At 44.4% G+C, this 27912-nt stretch overlaps 1 protein-coding gene across 1 annotated transcript; it reads left to right on the plus strand.

Moving 5' to 3' along the window:
- The first annotated feature begins 364 nt into the window (after positions 1 to 364).
- On the plus strand, positions 365 to 27768 carry LOC117452461 (glutamine--fructose-6-phosphate aminotransferase [isomerizing] 1). The gene is made up of 19 exons (XM_034091115.2): positions 365 to 442; positions 3802 to 3909; positions 4408 to 4515; positions 4599 to 4724; positions 4854 to 4912; positions 4988 to 5122; positions 5210 to 5271; positions 5355 to 5434; positions 5514 to 5622; positions 5758 to 5921; positions 8134 to 8229; positions 8607 to 8704; positions 8864 to 8984; positions 9332 to 9489; positions 19158 to 19272; positions 20934 to 21061; positions 21487 to 21654; positions 22542 to 22703; positions 26238 to 27768. Exons 1-19 carry the CDS (start codon positions 436 to 438, stop codon positions 26280 to 26282), a joined length of 2049 nt encoding a protein of 682 aa, XP_033947006.1. The 5' UTR covers positions 365 to 435; the 3' UTR covers positions 26283 to 27768.
- Positions 27769 to 27912: the final 144 nt, after the last annotated feature.

The following is a 27912-nucleotide window of genomic DNA, read 5'->3' on the forward strand; positions in this document are numbered from 1 at the left end:
ATTTTTTCAGTAAATGATGTATTACTTACAATTTTAGAGATATTACTTACAGGGCAGGTTTAACGTAATATAAGTTTGCCATTGCTTAAAACCCGGATAATGTCCTTTGTGTAATTTTAAATGTTATTGACAAATTATTTTTGCATGGTTTTGCAGTAGCAGAGGGCACAGGCTAGGCATTGCGCAGTAATGTTGACTTTAGGTGTGCTGTGTGTCTGGTGGCTGTGCTGCCTACGGATCTGTATCCTGATGCCACGTCAGGAGTGTCTACGTCGGTAGGTATACCTTGATTGATAGGCCTTTCGACCAATCAAAAGCTGCCATGGTGGACGGCGGTTGGCTCTGCGTGAAAACATATAAGTGGGCGAAGTTGAACTGACAGGCGTTCCCGGCTACCGTAGTAGCTGTATCTGGCAGCGAAACTGAACTGAAGACATGTGTGGTGAGTTCTGAATCAATTCTACATTTACACTATACAGCGTAAAAAATAGTTTGTTTCATGATTCCCAGAACAACAACGGTATAATTGTAAGTACTGCTAGCATCATTGGCTCAGGCTAAAGGTTAGTCAGTTGAAATTAGCTAAAGGGTGGCTAACCCGAGTTAGCTTACATGAGATGCTGTTAGCTATCCACATATAAAGAAACCACTGTGTCCTTTTGCTGCAACGTCACATGATATCTGTCTTTTTGACGTTAACGCCAAGTCAATATCTGGGGATATGATGTTTCATCCTGTCAACGCAGTTTACGTGGTTTGCGGTGACATGACGTCCATCTCTATACTTCCCACTGCGCGTCTGTCACTGGTTTGTTGTCTTCAGAGGTAGAAGAAGTACTCAGATTGTGTACTTCAATACAAGTAGAACTAGCAGAGAGCAGGACAACTTGGTTACAAGTTATAGTCCTGTATTTCAAAATGTTAAAAGTACAAAAGTATTGGCATCAAAATATACGTAGTATCCAAAGAAAAGTACTCTATGCAGAATGGCCCATTTCACAATCCTATATTATATGTTGTCATTACAATTATTGATGTATTAATGTGTTTATCAAGGTGGAACTTATTTGAAATACTTTATTTACTGTTGGGTAGCAAGAGCATGTTGTAACTTGAGTTTTAATTAAGTGTTGATCATATTGTTTATCATTCATCTATATCTGCATAGTAACTAAAGGTACTACATAAAAGTAATAGAGTAAAAGTCCAATATTTACCTCTGAATTTTAGTGGAGTGGAAATGCAAACTAACATAAAATGAAATTAATCAAGTAAAGTACCTCAAAATGAGTTGCTTTACACCACTGGTCATACCGATGTCATTACGTTAAACTTTGATCGAGAAAGTATCCGGAAAACAACTCTTTTGTCATCATCAGTTTGGCAAATGTATTTGAGATACTTTGCAAGTACCTGTCCATGTCCCTGATTGTCTTCTTCTTTCACGCCTGATAGCTGATGTCGTCTCCCATCACTGTCACTACAATCTCAATCACACCATCAGACCAGAGTTGGTTTTCTCAGGGAACCAATACACATGCTTCTATTTCATTATCTACTGACATGTAGGCAAGAAGCCACTTTCCTCGGGTTCAGTTTTCTATGATCAACATATTTCTTTAACAAAGGTTGGTCTTGTGCCTTCTGCCTGCTGCTGCAACACTTTCCTGTGGAGATTCCCCTCACTGCCTCCCCCCGTCTCCTGCTGATCTGAATGAATGCTCTGTTGGACCAGGCAGCTCTCTGGCTCTACATTTGCATGCATCTGTTAATGCTTAGCTGTGTAACTGGGCTGTATTTCATTCCTTCCGCCTTTGGCTAATTAAGGTGACATTGATGTCAGTGTGAGTAAGTTGCTGGACTCGCAGAGGAGTTCAAAGTATCTTCAGGAAAGACTGCGGATTATTGCTGAAATGTGTCACTGAAATACTAAAATAGGGATTGATGAGGGTCGGTTATTGCACCATTGAGTAACAGGAATATTTTTGAATGAGATGTCACGTGTTGTTGTGACACCTACACCTCGCTCCCTAGACAGAAGATATCGGCTTGGGAAACATCCATTATATAGATGTACTCCATTGTCTCTAAGCAGGTCTTACTGCCAATGATTTAGTTTAGTCTGTGCTCCTGTTAGACTGGTTGTGTGCATTATGCACAACACACCTCCAATGTATTTAAATTACATTGCATTTAGCTGACGCTTTTATCCAAAGCGACTTACAATAAGTGCGTTCGACCAACAGAATACAAACTTGAAGAAAACAGAATCATATAAGTACATCAGGCTTCATAGAGCTAAAACATTTCAAGTGCTACTCAACTGGCTTTAGGTAAGCCAACCCTTTATTAGTATATAAGTGCTTTGTTAATAGTTCTATCGCTCGAAGTGGAGTCGAAAGAGATGAGTTTTCAGTCTGCGCCGGAAGGTGTGTAGCTTTCTGCTGTCCTGATGTCAATGGGGAGCTCATTCCACCATTTTGGAGCCAGGATAGCAAACCCACGTGTTTTTGCTGATGGGAACTTGGGTTCCCCTCGCAGTGAGGGTGCAGCGAGCCGTTTGGCTGATGCAGAGCGTAGTGCACACGCTGGGGTGTACGGTTTAACCATGTCCTGGATGTAGGAAGGGCCAGATCCATTCGCAGCATGGTATGCAAGTACCAGTGTCTTGAAGTGGATTCTAGCAGTTACTGGAAGCCAGTGGAGGGAGCGGAGGAGCGGCGTGGTGTGGGAGAATTTAGGAAGGTTGAAGACCAGACGAGCCGCTGCATTCTGGATGAGCTGCAGAGGTCGGATGGCACATGCAGGTAGACCAGCCAGGAGGGAGTTGCAGTAGTCTAGGCGTGAGATGACGAGAGCCTGGACCAGAAGCTGTGTGGCTTTCTGGGTCAGCTGGGGACGCATCCTCCTGATGTTGTAAAGCGTGTATCTGCAGCAGCGGGTTGTAGCAGCGATGTTTGCAGTGAAGGACAGGTTGTTATCTCGGGTCACACCCAGATTCCTTGCAGTCTGAGTCTGGGAAACAACAGAGGTGCCGATGTTGTCAGAGTGGGACAATCTGACTTGTAAATAAAGCGTGGCTGTCATCTCAAAGCTTGTCCTACTTCGTAAGAATCGCATTACAATGTCATTGGTTTCATCAGCCGCATTTTTATATTCATTCTTCTTGTAAGTGTTTGTTGGATTGTCAATGAATGAATGAATGAGAACTTTATTACAGACTCAGGGTCCAGATAAAAGACAAGGCATTACATATAATAAATTACATACACAGCATAAAAATTATTCATAGTTTAAGAATAATTTAAATCGGTGTCCTACAAAGAGACAACTATACCAATGTCTCCACAGCTGCGATTGGTAGCGTGTACTAAACCTTATGTTCGATAAGGCCAAGAGGATTTCATTATCAGTCATTAAGCCGGCAAATACATTTATACATAAGATTTCTTAAGACAGCTTGTAGAGTATTGACTCCTGCAGCCACACACATTTCACTTGCACTAGACCATCGAGGTCTCTTCAGCAATATTCTCATGGCATCAATATCTTTATATTTAATAATTTAAAGTTTTACAAATAAACAATTCCAAGAAGATTTTAGTATCATGTAATGACAGTAGAACACAAGATTATTTCCTTTTTTGCACACATTTTTTATTTCCTGATAATCTATATATAAATATTCAAAAAAGGTATTTATAGTGTTGTATTATTATGCTAAGCCATTTCACACGGGGATAGTCATTTTTCTCCCTTAAATCTTCAGTGGCTTGATATTCTATTCCTCCCTCTGCCCAGGAATCTTTGCATATCTCAACTACCATGTGCCGAGGACTCGTCGGGACATCCTTGAGATCCTCCTCAAAGGTCTGCACCGACTGGAGTACCGAGGCTACGACTCAGCCGGTGAGAGACATTTAAAAAGCTCATATCAACAACACACTTTTTTAATCAGGCCTCTTTATTCACGTTCCCCTTACTGTCTTCCAGGAGAGCTTTTTTCTGATAATGCCCAATTTGCTGATGGTGAAGTGTTTATTTGGACAATAATGCAGCGTTAGAATCGCCTTATCACCATTTGTTTTTCTTTGTTCCCGCTAAGCAAGACTGATGTTGACTCTAAATAATTGAACAGCCATTATTGTATTTATGGGTTACACTTACGCACCATTAATGTAGCTATGTACTGTATGTGAAGACTATGTACTGTATGTGAAGACTATGTACTGTATGTGAAGAAGTTTTGTTCTAATGTTTTGGATAAATGTAGCTCCATGTTATGTTGGAGTTCTGTTCTGGCGTTGGACCACAACAAGTGGGAACCATACAGTTATCATATACATTTTTGTATACTTCATTCACTCTAATTCACTCTCATGCTAATTTATTTTTGTATTTGGTTAGGTGTGGGAATTGATGCTGGAAATGGAAAGGACTGGGAGACAAATGCCAAGTCCATCCAACTGATCAAGCAACGTGGAAAAGTGAAGATGCTTGATGAGGAGATCAACAGTAAGTACCGTGAATCAAACATTCACCTGAATTTTCATTCTTTGGTGCATTTTGGATACTAAACACTCCCGTCTGACCTTTAGAGCAGCAGGATATTGAAATGGATGTGGAGTTCGACGTCCATCTGGGCATTGCTCACACCCGCTGGGCCACCCACGGCGCGCCAAGCCCAGTTAACAGCCACCCACACCGATCTGACAAGACCAATGGTCAGTTGTGTTTGAAGATTGTCAGCTAACAAAGCTAACGAAGCTAACAAAGCTAAATATTTTGCAGGTCAGGTTTTTTGATCTGGTTTCAGGTGTCTTAAAGTTTCTGTTTATCTTTCTGGTCTACAGAGTTCATTGTCGTTCACAATGGAATCATCACCAATTACAAAGACCTGAGGAAATTCTTGGTAGGCATACATTTCTTTCATTTGTTGACCACTCTGATATGACACGGGACCAACTATTTTTTCCCACCTCCACAGGAGAGCAAAGGCTACGAGTTTGAGTCAGAGACTGACACGGAGAGCATTGCCAAGCTGGTGAAGTACATGTTTGACAACAGGGAGAATAACGACATCAGTTTCGCAACACTGGTGGAACGAGTGACCCAGCAGCTGGTGAGGACCTGCTCATGCACACTGCTGCTATTCTATTGATCAGCAGATAAAAAGCCTGTCTGATTTATTTGTTCTTCCCCTCACCAGGAAGGAGCTTTTGCCCTGGTCTTCAAGAGCGTCCACTACCCCGGAGAGGCAGTTGGCACAAGGTACATTCCTACTGATGCTGTCAAACGTATGGCAACTACTTCAGACTGAAGTTTTGTTTGCTCATAAAATAGTTTCTGTGTAGGAGGGGAAGTCCCCTGCTGATGGGAGTGAGGTGTGATCACAAGCTGTCCTCGGATCATATTCCCGTGGTCTACCGCTCCAGTAAGTTTCAGTTTGTATTCTAAATGATCCATGTGTGACTGCAGAAGTGTGACTGAGGCTCATTTCTTTTTGTCTTCAGCCACGAAAGACAAGAAAGGCTGCACTGCCGTACCCAGGTTGGACCGGGACAGCTGCTTGTTCCCTGTGGATGAGAAATCTGTGGAGTACTACTTTGCCTCCGATGCAAGGTTAGCACATGCCCACATCTTTGTCTCGCCCTTTTTTACCAAAGCAATATTTGATTTTATTTCAAAGATTCTCACCGAAGTTCCATAACTTTTGAATCAAATGATTGACGTCGTCTTCCGCTCTTGTCACCACAGCGCAGTGATCGAGCACACAAACCGGGTGATCTTCCTGGAGGACGACGATGTGGCCGCCGTGGTGGAAGGCCGCCTGTCCATTCACAGGATAAAGCGTACGGCCGGAGACTATCCAGCCCGCGCCATCCAGACCCTGCAGATGGAGCTGCAGCAGATCATGAAGGGTGAGTGGAGGGTCAAGTCTTTGATCTGTTTGTTTCAACTGCTTGTTTAGCTGAGCCGGCTGTTAACTTCCTGCCCTTCTTATCATCCAGCTCGTTTCAAACCCACTGTATCAGCTGCACCCCCGGGCCAGCCACTGGCAATACAATGATTGTTGTAGGAATGTATCGCCCTCGACTTCCCTATCTGAGCCGGAGCTGACATTTAGTGCAGTCAAAAGATAGAAGTACAGAGGAGCATATTTTAATGTTTATAGCTTTGTTAATTAAACAAAGGGTAATGAGTTTTAAAGTGTATATTTGAGCTGTAATTGAAGAGAAGTTACATTTTAGTTTATTTATTGTTGAGACTTGGATGAGAAGTGGGACTTTCATGGCTCAAATCTCCCATTAGACTGTTGGCCCGGACCAATAACCTCCCAGGGTCTCAGCTGGTTGCCTCTTCGTGCTGCTTCCCTCTGTTCTCACTCTTTGTCTAAGCCAAGTTAAGTGCATGTTAGCTTTAGCTTCATATTTACTCTACAGACATAAGAGAGGTATCAGTTATATCACAAAACTCCCCTCAAAAGGGGAAAATACTCCTTTTGATTTGGACTAGGGCTGCACGATTTGGGGAAATAATCTAATTGCAATTTTTCTGACCGATATTGCGATTTTGTTTTTAAGCGACCCAACGGAAGTTTATTGTAAAATGCGTCAATATCTCCGGCTAGGAAGGTCGTATCAACGTGCTCGCATCTCTAGCAGCCCGGGCTACGAGTGAAAGAACTAAACTTACATGAAACTTGCGTTGGGTTGCTTTAAAGTCCAGCTTCAGTTTAAGACTCACCCTGTAATAGATGTAACACATGTGATGGAGCATCACTAACCTGACTCAGATGGTTTGTTTCACCAAACCATCTAAAGCTCCATTGGAAGCCATTTGGAAAAGTATTTCAAAAATACTTGGCAGGTGATTGGATCAATCTGTCTATCACCTTCTATCATGGGCCAATTCTGATTGGTTAACAATGACTGGTACATGTGGAGCACAGCACTTCTGATTGGTGTGGATGACTGACACACAAGAACAACAACAACAAAATCGCAGGCTTTGCGATTTGATAATTGCATCATTTCAAATCGCTTAATCGTTCAGCTCCAATTTGGACTACGGCTGCATTGTTATGATCTCACTTTTTTAATTATTGATTAATCTGCAGAATATTTTTTTAATTAATGTATTTGGTCCAAAGTGGAGGAAACGGCTTTCTCGACCTCTCAGTGATGTCTTTACATTGGTATTTTATCCAAACAGCAGACCGTCCTGTATGACAACAAGTACAAATTGGCAACAGCTATCCAGCATTCATGCATTCACACAAAACTTCATATCCACTTGATCTCATTCCAAATGTTTCTCTGGGCGAAAAACTGAGGCCGCCAGAGGGTGGGGACATTTTTGTCAACCGACACATCGAGCAAGCTTTAGAGCTCATGGTTGCAAACGGAGCAGAACACCCTCATGTGAGAACCTGGAAAAAAGAAATTGCTAATCGTTGCAGTTTTTAAAGGAGATATTGATTGAATAAAAACATGTGTTCATTATCCGGGTGAAATGTTGCATAAAATGGGTGACGTGCCTCCCTGTGTATCCCAGATAGCTGTGGACACTTAAACCTCTTGGCCGTCCACACAAAGAGAAATGTGACTTTATGAATCACGTTGTTCTCCACTCGCTCTTCCTGAGTGATCCAGCAGAGGGCAGAGGGAAACTGATGCTGGCTGCTCTCGACATTCCTTTGCGGTCCTGTCACTACTCGGCCTTTCCTCCGTTTCACTTTCTGGAGCCTTTCTGCTGAATAACCAACATCGCATGACCCAAATAGCTGTCAGTGGCCGGCTCGAAAACACTCGATGCATACTTCAGTGTCACTGATTATTATTGATGGAAAAACACTATCGGTTTGCTTTTACAACATTTAAAGGATGCCTTACCCTTTGGCTATGACCGTTTTAACAAAGCAACAGTAACTCCCTGCGTTCCAAACAAAGCCTGATTTATCAGTAACACATTGTAAAGATGTCCGTGCTTCTCCAGGAGCTTTTCAGGCACTTAATCTGAGTCGAGAAGACCCTTTCAGGTGGTCACGTGTGGGCTCACACTTTATTAAAAAGTCCATCAGTGTTCTTAAGAGTGGAAATGTTGAACTGATTTCTGATCCTCCCACCACAGGCAACTACAGCTCCTTCATGCAGAAGGAGATCTTTGAGCAGCCCGAGTCTGTGGTCAATACCATGAGGGGGAGAATCAACTTCGAGAACAACACGGGTTAGTTTTCTCAGTCGGGCATTCATGTAATAAAGCGGCTAATGGGTGCACTATTTTCTACCGTGCATGATGCTGAAACGCAGGCTCAAATGTCTCTTGTTAAGGATGCATTATAAGCAAAGCACATGTATTAGTTTGTTCAGATGACTAGCCTTGCTGCCACTTTGTTATAACAATCTTAGTTTGAAAACAAGGGAAGTTAAGTTTGTATCCAAGATGAACTATACATGTGCTTTTGTCTCACTGTGCTTAAGAACATTTGAATGAGCTACACACTTGTTGTCTTAAAAGATTCTCTCATGGGCTCCGTGTGGACCTTTAGTAATGAGGCGGAAGCCAATAGAGTAGCATGATGGATTATTTGTTTTGCTTTTCAGTGACCCTGGGTGGACTGAAGGACCACATCAAAGAGATCCAGAGGTGTCGGCGGCTGATCCTCATCGCCTGCGGGACCAGCTACCATGCTGGGGTAGCGGTGAGTAACCGCTCGCCTAGTGCTAAACGCAAGTTACGGGAAACATGTCTGTTTTGTGTTTCCACGTTAACTAGTCGGTCGTGTCTGTAATGTGGACACGGGTGAGGTTTGAGCACACTTTCTGTGCTGGATGATGCTGAGAGTGCTTTTCCTCCCCAGACCCGGCAGGTCCTGGAGGAGCTGACCGAGCTGCCGGTCATGGTGGAGCTGGCCAGTGACTTCCTGGACAGAAACACCCCCGTCTTCCGAGACGACGTCTGCTTCTTCATCAGCCAGTCAGGTGTGCAGGCCGGGGCCATCTGGACTTAATCTGAATACACATTCCCCATGTGTCCACTTTCCCCTCCTGGAAGATTTATCTGTTCTTGTGCTCATCTTGAGCCTTGTAAAACGTCTGCAGCACAGCTGAGTTTTCTCTCTGTTCTGCTGCAGTCTTCGGTTTCTTTGGTGTGAGGTTTATTTATGAGTGTCTGATATTTAAGCTGTTTCAAATCAGCCCTGTTTTAGTGAAAAGACCATTTCCTAACCAACTAATAGATCAGCATTATTATATTGTCAGAGCTGTTGCTTCTGTTCCATTGCATAAACCGTTGTCTAAATGTTTTTCTACTCCTGCCCATCCTCCAGGGGAAACTGCCGACACCCTCATGGCCCTGCGCTACTCTAAGGAGAGAGGAGCTCTGACCGTGGGAATCACCAACACCGTGGGCAGCTCCATCTCCAGGGAGACCGACTGCGGAGTCCACATCAACGCTGGGCCTGAGATCGGAGTAGCCAGCACCAAGGTGAGCCTGTCTTTGTGTATTCTAGAGAGCTGCAATGTCTGGGGATTGTGTACAGTATCTTCCTCTGCAAACAGGCAGAAGGGTAAGGTCGCACAAAATGCAATAACTCTTGTTTTCCTGGAGGTGCTTGTTAGCTGAGTTGCATTGCTTGCCATATAACGGCAATGCCCTGGTTTAAATTCCAGCCTTGGGACCTTTGCATGTCACACACCCCCCCTCTCTCTTTCTCGCCCTTGCTACACTCTGACATTGTCTTACCTGGCTGTTTGTCAATACCTTTGGACAGTACATACCTGTTGGAGACAAATATACATGTGACATGAACTGTTATCAAATATTACATTTAATACAAAGATATAGCTACATCTTTTCCATTGCTCAATTGAGAAAAAAAACCCAGATGTGTCCCTGGAAAACTGTCCCATTTTCTCCTGAGTGAGGAGGTGTACCTGAAAGTAATTGCCTGCGTAGATGGCAACTGGTTTGGAGAAAACACTTGATATCTTTGATGAACTGACCTTTTTATACTGACTTTGACACCCCCCCCCCCCCCATATCCCCTTCTGCTAAACCAAAAGGTTTTGCTCATTTGGACCATTAGAGGAGCCCCCGCCCCAGTTGGCCCGGCCCTGGTTTGGCTCGGGACTCTCTCTCTGCGCCAAAGTCCCAGTGCACGCCTCGGAGACGCCATCATTAACTGCTTGGCTGCCTGGGCCACACACACACCCAAACCCAACTCCACCAAATGCTGCAACCTAGCTCGTCAAATCCCTGCACTATACATACAAGTGACTAGAGCTGAATGATTAATCGATTTTTAAATCAGAATCGCGATTTGAAATGATGCAATTTATCAAATCGCAAAGCCTGCGATTTTGTTTTCTTCTTGTGCGTCAGTCATCCACACCAATCAGAAGTGCTGTGCTCCACATGTACCAGCCATTGTTAACCAATCAGAATTGGCCCATTATAGAAGGTGATAGACAGATTGATCCAATCACCTGCCAAGTCTTTTTGAAACACTTTTCCAAATGGCTTCCAATGGAGCTTTAGATGGTTTGGTGAAACAAACCATCTGAGTCAGGTTAGTAATGCTCCATCACATGTTTCTATGACAGGGTGAGTCTTAAACTGAAGCTTGACTTTAAAGCAACCCAACGCAAGTTTCATGTAAGTTTAGTTCTTTCACTCGTAGCTCGGGCTGCGGGGGTGCTAGAGATGCGAGCACATTGATCCAACCTTCCTAGCCGGAGTTATGGCCGGATTTTACAATAAACTTCCGTTGGGTCGCTTAAAAACAAATATCGCAAATCGAATCACAATATCTGTCAGAAAAATCGCAATTAGATTATTTCCCCAAATCGTGCAGCCCTACATGTGACACACAAATCCTCTACATTGATTCTATTTTCAAATGGATACGCAAAAATAAAAAGGAGAAAACAGCCTTTTCCAATTCGCATGATCATATTCAAGATTTACGGAATAAATGGAGACAAAAACATTTTGAAGCTGTCAAAATGGAGACTAATGAAATGGAGACTGTATGGATTACAGCGCAGTATCCGTTGGTAATTTACAGCGTTGCATCATTCGGTTCTAATAAACAACTCTCGCGTCTCTTTGAAAACAAATGTGTTTATGTAAGGGGGTTCATCTCTGCTGGGGAACCGTTGGCATGTTATGCATGAAACACGCTACAAGGTTGATGACATGAACACTTGGAGGACACCACAGTTGACTATGTTGAATAAATATGTTGCCACTTCTGACTCGCTCGCACAGACGGTCAGAGTTCTGAGGCGCTGTGGTTAGCGTCTTGTCTGGAGGAGGGAAAAAACAGTGTAACGGTTTTACAGCCATTTTCTTGGCAAGAGACACTGGCATGTCTGAGTCCAGAGGGTCCCGTGAAATGACTTTGCTTCACTGGAGCACTGCTTCAATCTCCCTAATGGGCATGGAAGGCCTCTAAACATGCCTGCAGATGAAGGAAAGGAGACAAAGTGTGCGGGGATGACGGCAGGCAGGCATGGAGTCTCGGATGTGCCGCGGTTGTGTGAGCGGTGACATTTGCAGAATGATCAGAGGGTGTGCGCTCTGACGGGATGTTGTGTGTCCACAGTTTTCCAGGATGTGAGCTCCTCTGCATGCTGCTTGACCTGTACTAAATCAGTGGTTCTCAACTGGTGGGTCGTGGATCCGTTTCGAGTGGGTCGCGGAAAAAGTGAAGAAAAAGAATTGAAAAAAACCCTCTCTTTTTTTGGAAAAAAGTCACATTTTTATTTTTGAAGGCCCGATTTTCTAACGCTGTGCATGCGGTAGGCGTTGGACAGGAAGTACCGGAGACCATAAACGGCTTTGAAAACGTCTGTCACATAGTGATCATCTTCCAATAAAACATCTTTGCTGATGTTTGTTCGAGTCTTCTGGCCAATCAGAATCAAGATTGTTGCCGGAAGTCCCCACGGAGAGTAACTTTGCGGTAGAACTCTTCTTTATACATCCATGGGTACAACTTCAGATAAATGAACACATAATGAAATATGACCCCCGGTCTGATGACTGACAGGTCACAGAACAATGGGGGCTATCTACCCTTACCCACAATTTAAAGTAAGTCACACACACTCTCTCCTCTTTGCTCTTCTCTCTGTGAGGAGCAGCAACTTCAGCTTCAGAACAAAGTGGAAAAACAAACAATGGCATAACATATTAATATGTCGGGTAGTGATGGATTTATTTATTTTCTTCTCAGAGTGTACCAGAATGCGTAGTTTGTTAGTATTTCTAAAAATCTCCTGGGGGACAATCCCCCCAGACCCCCTGCTGGGGTTGGGTTTTCAGCATGTGTGCCTTTTTATACAGTTCAGCTTTGATTCCATCAACTCATTAAACCTTTTTAAAAGCATACTTTAGTTCTGTGAAGGGATATATGCACTGTATTTCACTTTAATTAATAATGTATGCTGAAAAGCGTATATATTACAGCACGATTTCTTTGTTGAATAGATTTGAGTGCTTCAAAATGTTGGGTCGCGATTTATTGACCAAGTAAAAAGTGGGTCCCGAGGCCTGACCAGTTGAGAACCACTGCACTAAATCCAAAGTCTCCTTCTATTCTCATCTGCTGCAGATTATTACTGAGACAGAGTTCAGTATAATAAAACGGAGAGACATGAAGCACAAAGAACTGTACAGAGATTTTTTTTTGGATTTTTCAAACCACTTTTATTCACAAAGCAAATAACCAGACACATTGACACACATTGTCAGTTCAGACAACGACTGAAAATAAGATCCTCATTCTCCACAGAACACAAAGCATTTTTAAAGCACCACATGGCCTCAAATTCTCCCACATTTTTTGTTAAGCAAAAGTAACCGTAGTCCGCTTGAAAATCGAAACTGCATCGGTATCCAATGATCCCGCGACTTTATTCCTCCTGCTGAGGTAGATGGCCATTTTAGCCTGCCCCAACAAAAAATTCAAAAGCTGACTTTTCCACTTTTGCTTCTGGCTGTACCGACAACCCAAAATGAACATTGTCTTGATCAACAAAATCAACATCTGAGTGAGTAACTGAAAAAGACAAAGGAGTCGACCACATTCTGTAAAACAATGAAAAATGGTTTCCCTCTGTTCACAGAAAGGACAGGCGTCAGACACTGTAGGGTTGATCACTGAAACAAAAGCATTAACAGCTACCGCAGCGTGGAGGATCCTCCACTGGAGGTCCCCACCCCTCTTAGTCAGCGGAGGCTTGTAGAGCGCTCTCCACTCAGGCCTCTGAGCCTCCGTCAGGCCCAGGTGGGCTCTCCACCGGGTGTCCACTCGCTCTTGGAGTCTGCTCTGATTCAGCACCTTTGTCACCAAATAATAAAATGTTTTGTTGGACATGGTGCTTAACTTAAAATCAGTAACATTGTCCAACTTTACCAAAAACCCCTCACAACTGAGATCAGGAAAACATTGCATCTCTGGAAAAGAGTCATTGTTATTTGGAGACTTCAGTCCGTTACAGTGAGCAGCGATCAGCGCCAGCTCTGATTGGCTGAGCTGCTGCTTCCAGCTCTGCAGCAGGAGGCTGACCACCCGGACTGACCTGAGGCTCAGACGTGAGGCCAGGCCTGCAGCATTGTCCAGACGGGGGCCACACACCTCCACCACCTGGCCCAGCGTGAGGATCCTCTCCTCACAGAGTCTCTGTTGTAGAGAAGGCCCTACTCCACACACAAAACGAGATCCACGGACCACCGGCTCTCTGAGGAGCCAGAACAGTGAGCCACAGCACTCTGGTCTCTCTCTTCTGAGTAGTCCCCACACCTTGAAGAGACCTCCATAGAAACCAGAGAGATTGTTCAGGCGTAATCCTTTCAGGTCCATTAGGAACAGCGACTCAGCCAGACCCAGCCCACCACAGCGCTCCAATAAGGCCCGAGCTACGGGTCTCCAGACCAGGTCAGCAGGTCCAGTCAGGAACCTCTGGACGAACCGGAGCCTGAAGGCCGCCCCTCTGCTTGCCAGGTGAACCAGGCCATGTCCCCCCTCCTCCTTTGGCAGGAACAGGACACTCTGAGGGACCCAGTGCATGCGGTCCCAGAAGAAGTCCACCATGAGAGCCTGCACCCTGGACAGCAGGTTTACGGGTGGGTCGGTGCACGCCAGCCGGTGAGCCAGCATGGAGGAAACAAGATTGTTTAAAATAAGAATTCTCCCTTTAAAAGAAAGTTTGGGAAGGATCCACTTCCACTTCTTTAACCGGCCTTCCACTTTCTCTATAAGCCCGTCCCAGTTCTTCAAACAAAATGTGTCATCACCAAGATAAATACCCAGGTACTTTAACCCTGCCCTTTTCCAACCAAGGCCCCCAGGTAACAACAAGCTGTCAATACTGCCCTCTCCTACCGCCAAGGCCTCACTTTTCCCCCAGTTGACTCGAGCAGATGAGATTTTGCAAAAATTGCTCACAGTTTCAGTTAAAGGTCACATGTCATGGCCATTTCCACTGATCATAATTCCGTTGTTGAGGTCTACTAGAATAGATTTATACTGTGCAATTTTCCACACTCACATTGGTTTCGCAGACAGCATCTCTGTAAGGTATGTGTATTCACTCTCTCCACTAAACGGCTCGCTGCAGCTCTTGCCCCCTCCTCCCTGTGAGCCCAGTGTGCTCCGGTTGGTCGGGACGTTGCGAATCGCGCTGAGCTCCGTGGAGGTGTGATTTCCTTGTTTAGCGAAACACAGCCAAACTCACCCTGAGCACACACAAAGTCACAGCCGAAGTAAAAACAATAAGTGTGGCTTGATATTGAGTAAGCGGGGGGCTTAACGTAACGGCTCCGCGGACGTAATGTAACGGCTCCACGGATTGGTCCATTTCGTTCCGGAGACGACATGACATCATGATGTACCCGGAAGAATCAAATGGACAATGACATATCTCCAACGAGGCGTTTTGGGGAGGTATTTTCTGTGTTAGAGTTTTACTCCCAACATGGTGTACTTTGAGGGTTTTGACTCTGCAGACCGTTTACATGCATAAAAACCTTCATAACACACAAGGGGACGGGTAATAACCCCGGAAAAGCATGACATGTCACCTTTAAAACATTGATGTCATCTTGTTTTTTAACAGACCATTATGTCATCTGCATACGCAGACAATTTAAAAACATCCCTACAGCCAGGAAGAGAGAAACCCTGTAACTTTGACCTTAACCGGTGGTAGAGCATCCCGGACAAAGAGCAGCCCTGTCGGACTCCTCTCTGAGCTTCAAAAGGAGCACACAAACTACCGTTTATCTTCAGTACACTCTCAATGTCCCTGTACAAGACCTGGATCTTGGCTATGAGACCAGAGCTGAACCCAAAAGCTTCCAGCGTCTGCCACAAGTACTGGTGTTCAACTCGGTCAAAAGCCTTTTCTTGGTCTAGAGAAATCAGACCAAGCTCACAGCCCAATGAACCGGAGAGGTCCAAAACATCTCGAATTAGAGTCACGTTGTCAGTTATCAACCTGCTGGGTACACAGTATGTCTGGTCTACGTGAACGACATGCTCCATCACTTTCCTCAGCCTCGTCGCTAACACTTTGGAAAGCAGCTTGTAGTCGGTACAGAGTAGAGACGCAGGACGCCAGTTCTTAATCTCCTGCAGGTCTCCTTTCTTAGGGAGGAGAGTGAGCACAGCTCTCCTGCAACTCAGAGGCAACCTCCCGTTACTTAGACTGTCTCTGAGCACACTCAGCAGGTCATCACCTATAACTGGCCTTATAGAAGTCTGCAGGCAGGCCGTCTATGCCAGGAGCCTTCGCTCTGCAGCTCCTGGGCAGAGAGCTCCGCCTCCAGCTCAGCATGGTCCTCCTCAGGGACGTTAGGAAGGCCCTCATAGAACGACTGCGCCACCTCTGGCTCGGCCCGGAACTCTGTTCTGTAGAGCTCTTTGTAGAACTCCACAGCACACTGACGAATGTCGGCGGACTCCTGAAGCAGCTGCCCAGCATTGGATCGCAGGGAGTGCATCAGCCTCCTCTGACCATTCTTACACTCAAGACCAAAGAACAAGTGAGAGGGAGCATCCATTTTCACGATGTTCTGAAACCGGGATCTGACCAGAGCACCCTGAGCAGAAAACCCCAGCAGGTCAGACAGAGCTGAGCTTTTACTTTTGAAAACGTCAACATGTTCTCGCTCTCCTGTGGAGTCTGCCAATTCCTGCAGCTCCACCACTTCTCTCTCCAGAGCTCTCAGAGATCTAGCCATGTCCTTTGTGACATTGAAAGTGTACTGCAGGCAAAGCTGCTTGATCTTCACTTTACCTACATCCCACCACTGCTGAAGAGAATTGTACTCACTCAGATAAACGGTAGTTTTCCCAAAATAATTTAAAAACATTTTTAAAATGGTTGTCAGCCAACAGAAGCATTAAAGTACCAATACGCACTATTGCACTTAACATGATTAATAAAAACTGAGACTTGTACGAGGGAATGGTCAGAGATTCCCACTGGACTGATGGAGCAGCTTCTGCTCACATTCATGTGATGGTTAAAAACATAGACACGATCCAGCCTAGCTAGAGACAACAGGTTATCCCTAGAGTGCTGCCGCTGGCCCGGGTGGAAGTGCCTCCAAACATCACACAGCTCAAAGCTTTCTGTTAGTCTTATTAAGGCACTCTTCGAGGCAGCATGCGGCTCCTGGTGGTTCCTATCCAGCACAGGGTTCTCTGTGCAGTTGAAGTCACCCCCCAGGAACAGATACTCCCCACTATCACAGGTGCTAAGAGTGTGTTTCAGTTTCTCAAAGAACAAAAGCCTCTCTGCGCCCACACTGGGAGCATACATATTTAAAAACATATTTTAACTTTTTAAAATTCGGCATTTATTTTGAGCAAGTGTCCTGGGATGACCTCATCGACCGCACAGGAGAAGGGTGTAAAGCCCCTCGCAAAGAGAATGGCAACCCCTCCACTATTGCTGCGCTTATGGCTGAAGAAACCCTCCCCCCCCCCCCACCCATTCCCTCCTCCAGTCACTCTCGTTCTCAGCAGTGCTGTGAGTTTCCTGGAGAAACGTCACATTTAAACTCTTGTTTCCTAATAAAGTAAATAAAGATGCTCTCTTAGCATCCCCTCGAGCACCGTTAATGTTTAAAGAGCCCAGCTTTATGTCACTCATAATGAAATTATTGTTGCATCCTAACAAAATCAAAAACCTGGCTGAAGAAAAATAAAAAATAAAACCAAGATGTACTTATTCATCATTCTTTGCAGTTTCCTCTCTAATCCTCTGAAGTATCTTCTTTAACCGAGCCTTCTCTGGGCCAGTGAAGAAAGGTTCCCCTAAGGCTTCTTTGCGCCGCATGAGAACCCTGGCAGTATTGTGAAAGATCTGCAAAAAAGTCATCTAATTTCACCCCCCTCCACCCCTTAGTTTCCGCCAGAAAGGATCTGATCCTCTGGAAAGAGTACTCCTCTCCCTTTGCTACCTCAACGATGTCAAAGAATGACTCGCTGTCACTGTCCTCTGCGTCCTCTGGGACTCCCTCTGGCTGAGAGGAGGAACACAGCGACTCCCTCTTTGACACCTTCCCTTTCTGAGCCACACTTCCTTTGCTCACTTGTTCGTTTTCCTTTTAACAGGTAACCTTAACAAATCCTCATCCATTACCACATCTTCCAGAACAGACTCAGCCACTCTGGCTGCAGTGTGCTCACTATCTGCTTTGTGTGTGATACTGTGTGCACCGGCTGCCTGTGTGCTTTCTACGCGTGAAACCGTTGGCTCTGCCACGGACCGACTGACCTGCGGTTCCACCACCGGCGTTTCCGGCGCAGGCCCGGCCGTGGACAAAGGCAGCGGCTCCGCAGCTGGCGCAGCCGTGGACAAAGCACCCGGCAGCGGCTCCGCAGCTGGCGCGGACCCCAGCACCGGCGGCCCGGCCGTGGACAAGGCAACCGGTAGCGGCTCCGCCGCAGGCACCAGCATACCGGCTGCGAGCGCGGACACCACGGGCGCGTCACCCGCCCTCTCCGGGCACACGCGAATCAGGTGTCCTGCCGCTCCACAACCATAACATTTCAAAATGTCAGACGTAACATGGACAGTATACACAAAATCATCAATTTTAAACTTGAGAGTCAGATTAAGTTCCCCTTTTATCCTTTTTCAGGACCATAAGCACCTGTCTCCTAAAAGACACGAGGTGCGGGGATTTACAGCCCAGGGGGATCAACTTAATGGGAGACGCAAGCTGCCCGTGTCGAGCCAGCTCTCTCTCCAACAACTCGTTTCTCAGAAACGGGGGTACATTAGAGATGATGACTTTTTTTAGCTGGAGTGACGAGGGGTAGCACGGGTAACAGCGTCCCTTTAATCACTAGCCCGCTCTCCTAAAAAAAAGTCTAAAAAAAACAACCACTGTTCGTGCGGGAGGCAGATTTAACTCTGCCAGACCACACTCCTCCACCGACACACGGAGAGAGCTTGATGGCGAGTCAGCTTCTCTAACACAGCGCAGCTGCCACGGAATGCCATGCCGGGCGGCGTGACTGCAGCCGCTAGACAAACAATTAGACAAACAATTCACCAGTGCAACCAAACAACACCACCAAAAAACACCAAAGTCAGTGAAGTGATGCACAAAGACATAAACTATCACCCAGAGAAAAAATGAATTGTTGACAATGGTTTGAAAAGTTGTAAAGAGAGAGACTGACTGACTGACTGAGCTCGTGTTTTAGCACAGTTGTATTTTGTTAGAAGGGTAATTAGATGGCTGTTTTCCTATCACTTATTCTAATCCTATAATATTCACTAAGTATTATACTGTACATTTCAAGGAATACTCTGGTTTAATTATTAATATTACACCACTATATACATTGTAATGTTCACATTTCTAAGTATATATTGTAGTACAATGTGCACATTTTTTCCAACGTATCTATTGCACTTTTAACTTGAACTTAGTTTATATGAATGTTTATTTTATGTTTATTTTATTGTAAAATTGAGCACTTTTCATGAAACCAAACATAACCCAGGATTTAAAAAAAAAAAAAAAATCAATTAAATAAAGATTCTGCAAAGTTGAAATTCGACCCCGAAGTTGAAATGTAAATCTAACGTTAATCACACACTGCTCTTCTGACTGCTCTGCAGGCGTACACCAGCCAGTTCGTGGCCCTCATCATGTTCGCGCTGTTGATGAGCGACGACAGGATTTCCATGCAGCCCCGACGCCGAGAGATAATCCAGGGCCTGAGAGTCCTCCCAGGTAAATGAAGCCAAGACACGGAAATCCTGATCACACGGGAGATCAAAATGTATAGGGATGAAAAGCCAGCCCTCCGAGCAGAGATCAAGTGAACCCAAAGCATGGTTCATATTTGTTTGTTTATACAATCCTCTTGGATGAGGAAGTGATTCGATGAGAGCGGGATCAGGGGAAGAGAGCGCTGTAGGCTGTGGCTTCTCTGGATCTAAAGCATATGATAGAATCTCCCTCATTGCAAACTAATGCCGGCACAACAGCATGAGTTCATAATCCAGCATTTGATGGGAGCAGCATGTCGACAGTAAGACAGTTGACATCCTCACCAGAGTTGCGTGTAACTGTAATAATATTACTTTTGTCGGTAACGGAGTAGTGTAACGCGCTACTTTTATAATTCAGTAATCACACTACAGTTACTAACATTGCCCCGACACGCGTTACTTCGTTACTTACTAAAATCAGTCATCACACTGACAGACAAGAGGGGTTTCCGCCGCAGGTTTATATGTACGTAATCTGCGCGCGCGCCCACATGCAGTGCTGCATAAACACGGCTGAGTCAGCGATAACTTTCGAGGGGTGGAGGAGGGATGCCCATTATTTTGAGTTCGTCCGAAGAATAGACGGGAATGTGGCGGTGAGGTACAAACTGTGTCCAGGCCAGTAGCTGTTATCCACTGCTGTAAACACCACGTCAAACCTCAACAAACGCCTCCAAAGAACACATGCTAATGTGAAGCTAATAGCTAAGGACCCCCGAACCCAGAGTGAGGATAATAATTCCTTACATTTATTATAGCGCTTTTCCAGATGCTCAAAGCGCTTTACAAATACACACATATATCATACATGCAATGGTCACTGTGGACAATACCCACAGGAGCCAGTTCAGGTGAAGTGTCTTGCCCAAGGACACACCGGCTTTACAGACGCAGCAGCGGCGGGTTTCACCCCTTGATCTGATGATCATTGCACAGCGCACTGCGCCACACCGTCCATCTTCACGCCTCGAAGTCATCGAAGGGGCTTTTACAAGTACACATTGATATCATACATGTACTGTGGACAATACCCACAGGAGCAAATCCGGGTGAAGTGTCTTGCCCAAGGACACAACGGCCCGACGCAGGAGCGGGTTTCGAACTGGAGTTCCCCAGCACCCCCCTTGATCTGATGATCAGATGCACAGACCACTGCGCCACCCGTCCCTTATGTAGGATGTTGTGAGTGTGCCGCCGCCGACCCCGAAGCAGCAAAAATTAGAATTTGGAGGACGGGTAACCAAAGCAGAGATGGACAGGCTTGTAGCATCCTTCATAGTAGAGGAAATGTTGCCCATTTGCAAAGTGGAATCACCATCGGTCAGAGATGTACTGCGCAAAATACAGATGGCAGGAGACGGAGGACAGCCATGGTCAGATAGGAAAACATTCAGGAGCTATCTGGATCAGTCTTATGCGACAATTGAAACTGAACTAAAGAGAACATTTGAAACTTTCGCAGTCTGCGTGATCTACCTGTCGGTACTTTACTGCGAGTAAAGTAACGAGTTACTTTATGTAGAGAGTAACGAAGTAGTGTAACATATTACTTTTTTAAAAGTAAACATTTCAAATGTCAAATCCACAATTGCACATTTGTTCTGGTCACGTCTTTTCCAGATCTGATAAAGGACGTGCTGGCTCTGGATGATGAGATCCAGAAGCTGGCGATGGAGCTGTACGAGCAGAAGAGTGTGCTGATCATGGGCCGAGGCTACCATTATGCCACCTGCCTGGAAGGAGCTCTGGTGAGAACACACATCCTTCTCTCTCTGACTGCTGGCCCTTAAGGGCTTCATAAAAGTTATATTTAACTGCAGGAAATATGTTGTCTTTTATTTACACTAAGAAACCAAAGAATGTAGATATCTAATATTGGAGATCATTGTTTTGAATATGCATCTTAATCTTAGAAACTAGGGTTCATACCAATATGTAGGTCTTAATGTGTACATATGTATAAATGTGTCTTTTGATTGTGTGTATATATATATATATATATATATAATTTGTTTTGTATTCGGGATTGTGGGAAACGGTATTTCGATCTCTCCGTCTGCACACACAAACTGAAAGATTGATAATAAAGTTGACTTTGAGATGGACTGAGTTTTGTGGTTTTACGTAAGCTTAGATTTACTGAACCCGTGTTTGTTTCCATTATTCTGCTTAGAAAATCAAGGAGATCACGTACATGCATTCAGAGGGCATCATGGCTGGAGAGCTGAAGCACGGCCCCCTGGCTCTGGTGGACAAACTCATGCCGGTTATCATGATCATCATGAGGGACCACACCTACAACAAATGTCAGAACGCACTGCAGCAGATTGTTGCCCGCCAGGTAAGAACTACACACCTCAACAAATCAGATGTAATGAATGTTACGAGTGGATGCCTGCACAATTTCCCAGTTTGTGATTATATACATATTGTACACCTTTTTATTTATTCACTAAATAAGGATACAAAGAATATAGGAAATATTAAAAGGTATTACATTTGACTTCAGGGAATGAAATGCTCTGGAAACAAACATCTAATCTATTACGGTTAACAAATGAACAATACATTGTGGGAACGGATCTACATTTTATTCCGATTTGACAAGAATGTTTTTTTTTGTGCCGTCATCGTGACTGAGAAAATCTGAAGAATATATCTTGCACTTGCAGACGTAATGATATCTGTTTTATGACCTTTTTGTCTGTTCATACACCTCGACCACTCATTTCCCCTATTGGGATAATAAAATGTACCTTGAATATTAACTAAATCTTGATGTATTAAGATCAACTTTGAATCAAAAACAATCAAGATTTAAATATACTGTTGCAATGTCCGGTGATCGACCTTGCAGATTGTTTTAAAACTCCCAAAAATATTGATGAAACACATTTTCAAACATCGAAATCTAATCTGTGATCCCGTCATTGTTATTGAGAACATCTAAAGCGTCCCGTATTAAAACCTTAACTCTCTGAACCCTTGATGGCCGCAGCACATTTAGCACGTCAGGTTAATTTCCACAGTCCTGTCCTGCGCCACACCCCCGATCCTTCACCTCAATAAACACAAGGGAGGGGTCCAGCGTGACTTCACCGCTGTTGGTAATCTGCAGCAGATGTGGCTTTAAGAGGTGTTAAAATCAGCTGACATTGCTGGAAGAAGGAGGGTGTTTTTTTACAGATCCAAGTTTAGGACCACATTGACGGGTCATTTGATTTCCAGGGCCGCCCCATCGTGATCTGCGACAAAGATGATTACGAGACGGCGAAGAACTCGAGCCGCACCATCAAAGTGCCGCACTGCGTGGACTGCCTGCAGGGCGTCCTGAGCGTCATCCCGCTGCAGCTGCTCTCCTTCCACCTGGCCGTGCTCCGAGGATACGACGTGAGTACTGGCCCCGAGTGTCCCGACTGTTCCAACGGTTCAAGGCTTTTATTGGTCATGCCTACATAGCTACAGTGTAGTTATGACGATGACAATCTTAGGTCACAGGCTCCTCCAACAGTGCAACTCAGAAAAAACTGAAAGAAATTGTGCAATAAGAGTCTATATACAAGTGATTGGAGTATGATATATTAGATAAATAATTTCTAAATTGCAGCCAGATGAATGTTATGGATGTTGTTTCAAAGGTTCAGGTGTTTAATAGTTGAGATGTATTGCCTCATCTGTAGGGATGGGTACCGAGCCCAGGTATTAAACGGGCCCCGGGGCTGAATGATTAAAGACCGCTGTACCGTTAAGCTCCGGCGTTATCGGTCTTTTTATCGGTACTGGAGACATGTAAAAAATATGTCATGTGTATTATTGCTACACACACATTATATTGCAGTTTTAGTGTCGCTATCTCCTTTTCTAATACGCAAAAAGTCTGCAAAATGCGTCTATGATTATTTTTTAGTATTTCCGATCTTTCCAATCCAGACGAGAGATCTCTCTCCCCAGTCTGTGTGCGAGGGGGCGGAGCTGTTACACACACGTAGCTGCTACATGCAGCAACACACACACACACACACACACGGAGGAGATGGCGGAGAGAACGCGCTCCGAGGTGTGGTTAAACTTTACCCGTCTCGAGGTGGACAATGCTCGTAGCAATAAGAGTTTAGCATGTCAGGGCGGAAACACGAGCAATTTGTCTAAACATTTAGCAAAAGTGCTCCACATTCAGACGGAGGAACGCACCGGGTTCCACTGTCTTTCTCGCAGCTCTGAAGCCCCATCCAGTTTCCTCTCCTTTTTCTCTCGTCCGGCTATCTTGTGTGTCGCTACTTCCCTTGGTACCCCTAGATCTACCAGGGAACGTAACATGGGGGCTCGTCCGGGATTTGAACCCGGGACCTCTCGCACCCCAAGCGAGAATCATACCCCTAGACTAGACCTAGGCTATCTTGTGTGTTGTTACGTTCCCTGGTAGATCTAGGGGTACCAAGGGAAGTAGCGACACACAAGATAGCCGGACGAGAGAAAACTCAATGCTGAAGGAGTTTAAGTGAGGTTTTAATTAGAAAATAAGTAAGGCGGCTCACCAGCCAAATTACAAAACAAGACTACAATAAACATCACACAACTATGCTGGGTCTCACACAGAGACAGGCTGCACACATGCTGCCAGACGAGAAGGAGAGAAAGAAGGGGCCTCACTGCCGTCCTCCTCCGGTCCTATATGGAAGCCCTGATTGTCAATTAGGATCACCTGGGGAGAGGCTGCACCTGGGGACAATCAGAGGGAGAGAGGAAAACACACACACACTACGGCACGTAACAACCGTTAAAAGACCGGATCGATAAGCGGTATCGATAAAAGTAGTAGTACCGTTAAAACCTTAACGATACCCATCCCTACTCATCTGTCACTTAAGACCAGAGGTGGGAAGTAGTGGAGTACAAATACTTTGTTACTGTACTTAAATACATTTTTCTGGCATCAGTACTTTACTCCACGACTTTTTACTTTAACTTCTTACATTTTGAACACAAATACCTGTAGGCCTACTTTCTACTTCTTACACTTGAAAACAGGCTGGTTCCTTTAGTTTGAATCTGTTTGGTGGCGTGATCATTTTTTTGAGTCATTGCGTGCCGTTTGATTTGAACACGATCCGTGTATCCATCACTTCCTGGTCTTCTCTAAAGAAGAGGGACCAATGAAGACTTTGCCGTTGTTCAGTAAGACTTTACAAGTTTACATTAAGATGTGGACTTCAAAGCCCCTTATCTTAGCGGAGATGCGTTTGTACTTTCAGTCTCCTGGATTATTTGTCTGTGAACCCGTCCGGTGGAAAAGGCATCGACATCCACTGCCAGAAATAAACCACATGCAGTGTTTGTGTGCAGATCAGAGTGCTCTTAACTCAATCCATTATTGTTATTTAAGTCAAAGCGTGTAAAGTTCATAACTCAGGACACTGGAGATAATAAGTTTAGCTGTCGTAAAAAGTGTGTGTGTGTGTGTGTGTGTGTGTGTGTGTGTGTGTGTGTGTGTGTGTGTGTGTGTGTGTGTGTGTGTGTGTGTGTGTGTGTGTGTGTGTGTGTGTGTGTGTGTGTGTGTGTGTGTGTGTGTGTGTGTGTGTGTGTGTGTGTGTGTGTGTGTGTGTGTGTGTGTGTGTGTGTGTGTGTGTGTGTGTGTGTGTGTGTGTGTGTGTGTGTGTGTGTGTGTGTGTGTGTGTGTGTGTGTGTGGTCCTTAAAGGTATGTGAATTTAAGGATGGGATCAAATCACATTTTGTTTTGCTGTGCTGGAGAGGACCACATCATCTGCTAACACGGCACACATTTAAGCACTACTTTTTATGAATTGTTAGCTTTCGTAAAGCCTGCTAGTTTAATTATTCCCAATGTTCCCATGCATCTGTGTCTCAGACTATACGAGCCCTGAAATTGAGGCATATCATTTGTTAGTTTAACAGATTTGATAAAGAACCGTATGTGACCGTATTATTGTCTCTTCATTTTCACAAGTTGCTTAGTTTTTCAACAGCATTGGGCTAGCTGTTGAACCTTGTGTACACTTCCCTGGCTCTGCTTTATAACACGATGTCAAAGGACAAAGTACACAGCTTAACTGAAGTACATATTGTCCGTGTGGAGCACTTCACTTCAGAGACATGTCCTCACACTGCATCCCAGTTAGCTCTTGCTTTGAAGCCATAGCTATTTATAACTGTGCCATATTGGGCTGCTGTTCTGACAGGGAAGCAAAGATGTGTGCAAAAACAGCTCTGTTGCACTCTCTTTTATAAAAGTGTCCAAGCATCTGAAGTCTGTTTTTAAAGTAATGACTCATAGGAGCATTAAAGTGTCTTTTTGGTAAATCCAACTTAGCATTTAGTCAGCAGAAAACCTTTCTTACTTCAGGGGGTCTGCGGGGTCTTAAAAAGTATTAAAAGTTGATCAATCAATTTAGCGAAATGAAGGCTATTAAAAAGTATTAAACAGCATTTTCCAAGGTGTTACATTTTGTAGCTTGTTTTCAATAAGTATATAAATGGTCCAAAGAGGTTGTGTTCTACAGTCTGCCTGAGTGTAATCATGGCGTAGGTGTGTAGTGTGATTCTGTGTAGTTTAGTTATGGCATCCTGTTGGGTTTGACGTCATCTGAACAGGACATCGCACGCTCACTGCTTGATAGCACGAAGCTCCGTTTACGCCGGTTGTTAAGCAACATCGTTATGGGGAAATGCAAGTCTGCGTCCAAATGATTGGAAGATAAGGAGGAAGGACAATCAATACTGTATAGTCTGTATATAAAACTCCAAGTGGCGATGAGGTCTTAAAATGTATGAAAGGGTCTTAAAAAAAGCCTTAAAAGGTGTTCCATCTGACTTCAGGATTCCTGCGTATACCCTGTCTGACTTGTTGTTCATTTAAAGGACTATTGTTCATCGTGTAGTAAATAACTTATTGTGTTTAACTACAGGTGGATTTCCCAAGAAACCTGGCCAAGTCAGTGACCGTGGAGTGAGACGCCACATTCATCACAACAGAAGCCCGGCGGACGCTCACTCATACAGACGGCGAGGGAGCGCCTGTATGCAGAAAGCAACGTGTTATTTTTAATGCAATCTTTTACCCAACAGTTGTGTATCCCACTGTTGCATGTTCTCTCTGTCTCACTGTCTATATTTTCCTAGAATCCAATGGCATCGTTGTTATTTTACCGTTAGAGAAGCGGTTGTCTGTGGTGGGGAGGTCTGGGCTGGTTGTGAATCTGTAGCAACTGACGGTTACATATTTAGTTGTGCTGATTAGCGTCACTAGGAGCTGCTGTTGGCTGACAGGAGTTGGTTTTACAGACCTTCATGGCTTTTGTTTTTCTCTTCCTTTCCTGCAATATGGATATTTTTCTTTGGCAGCTAATCATTTGAAGTGTCTTTTTAATCTATAGCAAACGACCGCCTTAATTCATTCCAAGCCACAGGTCGTCACGTAATTGCAGGCAGTTTGCCTGTGTTTACCTTGTTACACTCTTCTGAGGACTCTCATCTCAATAAAGGAGCAAAATCACAGAAAAAGCTTCTTGGGTAGGTTACACACGTTTGTCCTTTGTATGAACCTTGCGTTTCAATATTAAACCCGAGTCTTCTTGGTGGGATTGGTTTGCGAGAAGAAGCCTCTTACTCCGAGTGTGAGATCGTGTTACCTCACACTCACTCTGCTATTACTTGAACGCTTTTTCTGCATAATGACTCTTATACTGACCTTATTGCTGAGCTAAGGTTTACATCTGAAGTGAGATGAAGTTACTGACATGGAGTAGAAGTTTCCAGCCCATGCCTCTCCACCACGACTCCTGCAATTGGGACCATTTGTAGCTAACCTTTTTTCTTTTCTTAGGTTTCATTTCTTTTTTTTGTATTATTGAAGTTACTCTGATTTAAAATGTGAATCTTACTGTCATTTGAAATGTCCTGTCGTACCAAAAATCGCTTTGGCAGTTGTAAACCAAAACATATATTTTATATGTTCATCGTATATTGTAGCCAAACGTGTACTGATGTTGGTAGATTGTGTCATGGAAGGATGCTTTGAGGCCTAAAGCGGACATGTATAGTTTTATGGCAGGGTGTCATGCTACAGATGTTTATTTAGATAAAAAAAGTCAGCTGTATGTGACGCATAATGTTTGTATTGGAAAGGGAGATGTCGCGTGCACACACACACACACACAGTGAATAAATAGAAAGTGCTTGTTTGCTTTCCTTTTTAGTCATCACATGTTAGGTTCAAAATATATTTATCTTGCTTATGCAATCCAGCCTTAACTTTAATTTCCCCCCCCCCCCCCCTTCATTGAGTTCCTCCTGAACCAGTGTAAGGTTTTGAAAACTGGACAATGTTACAGGTACAACAACAAAAAAAGCACAGATGCTGCACTGAATCCTAGCAACATCTGTTACTATTTATTAGTGGACCCGATGCAATAAAGTGCAAAGTACTTCCCTTTTAAAGTGTCCGAGTTCATTTGTTCAGAAGGTGCAGTTCATTATGTGCATTCTTGTGAAGGTGCCACACTGGGATGTGCACAGACATTTGGAGGGGCTATTGCTCTAAACTAGAAAAAGGGCCTCCCACTCCTCCGAAAACGTAAGAAC

This window comes from Pseudochaenichthys georgianus, chromosome 9, assembly GCF_902827115.2.
Source record: "Pseudochaenichthys georgianus chromosome 9, fPseGeo1.2, whole genome shotgun sequence".
Classification (NCBI taxonomy): Eukaryota; Metazoa; Chordata; class Actinopteri; order Perciformes; family Channichthyidae; genus Pseudochaenichthys; species Pseudochaenichthys georgianus.

What these genes read in the sequence shown, in the direction of transcription:
- LOC117452461 (XM_034091115.2), top strand. An exon ending in CCGAGGCTACGACTCAGCCG is followed by an intron (nt 3,910 to 4,407) that starts GTGAGAGACATT and finishes GTATTTGGTTAG; the next exon opens with GTGTGGGAATTGATGCTGGA. An exon ending in GCTGCAGCAGATCATGAAGG is followed by an intron (nt 5,922 to 8,133) that starts GTGAGTGGAGGG and finishes CTCCCACCACAG; the next exon opens with GCAACTACAGCTCCTTCATG.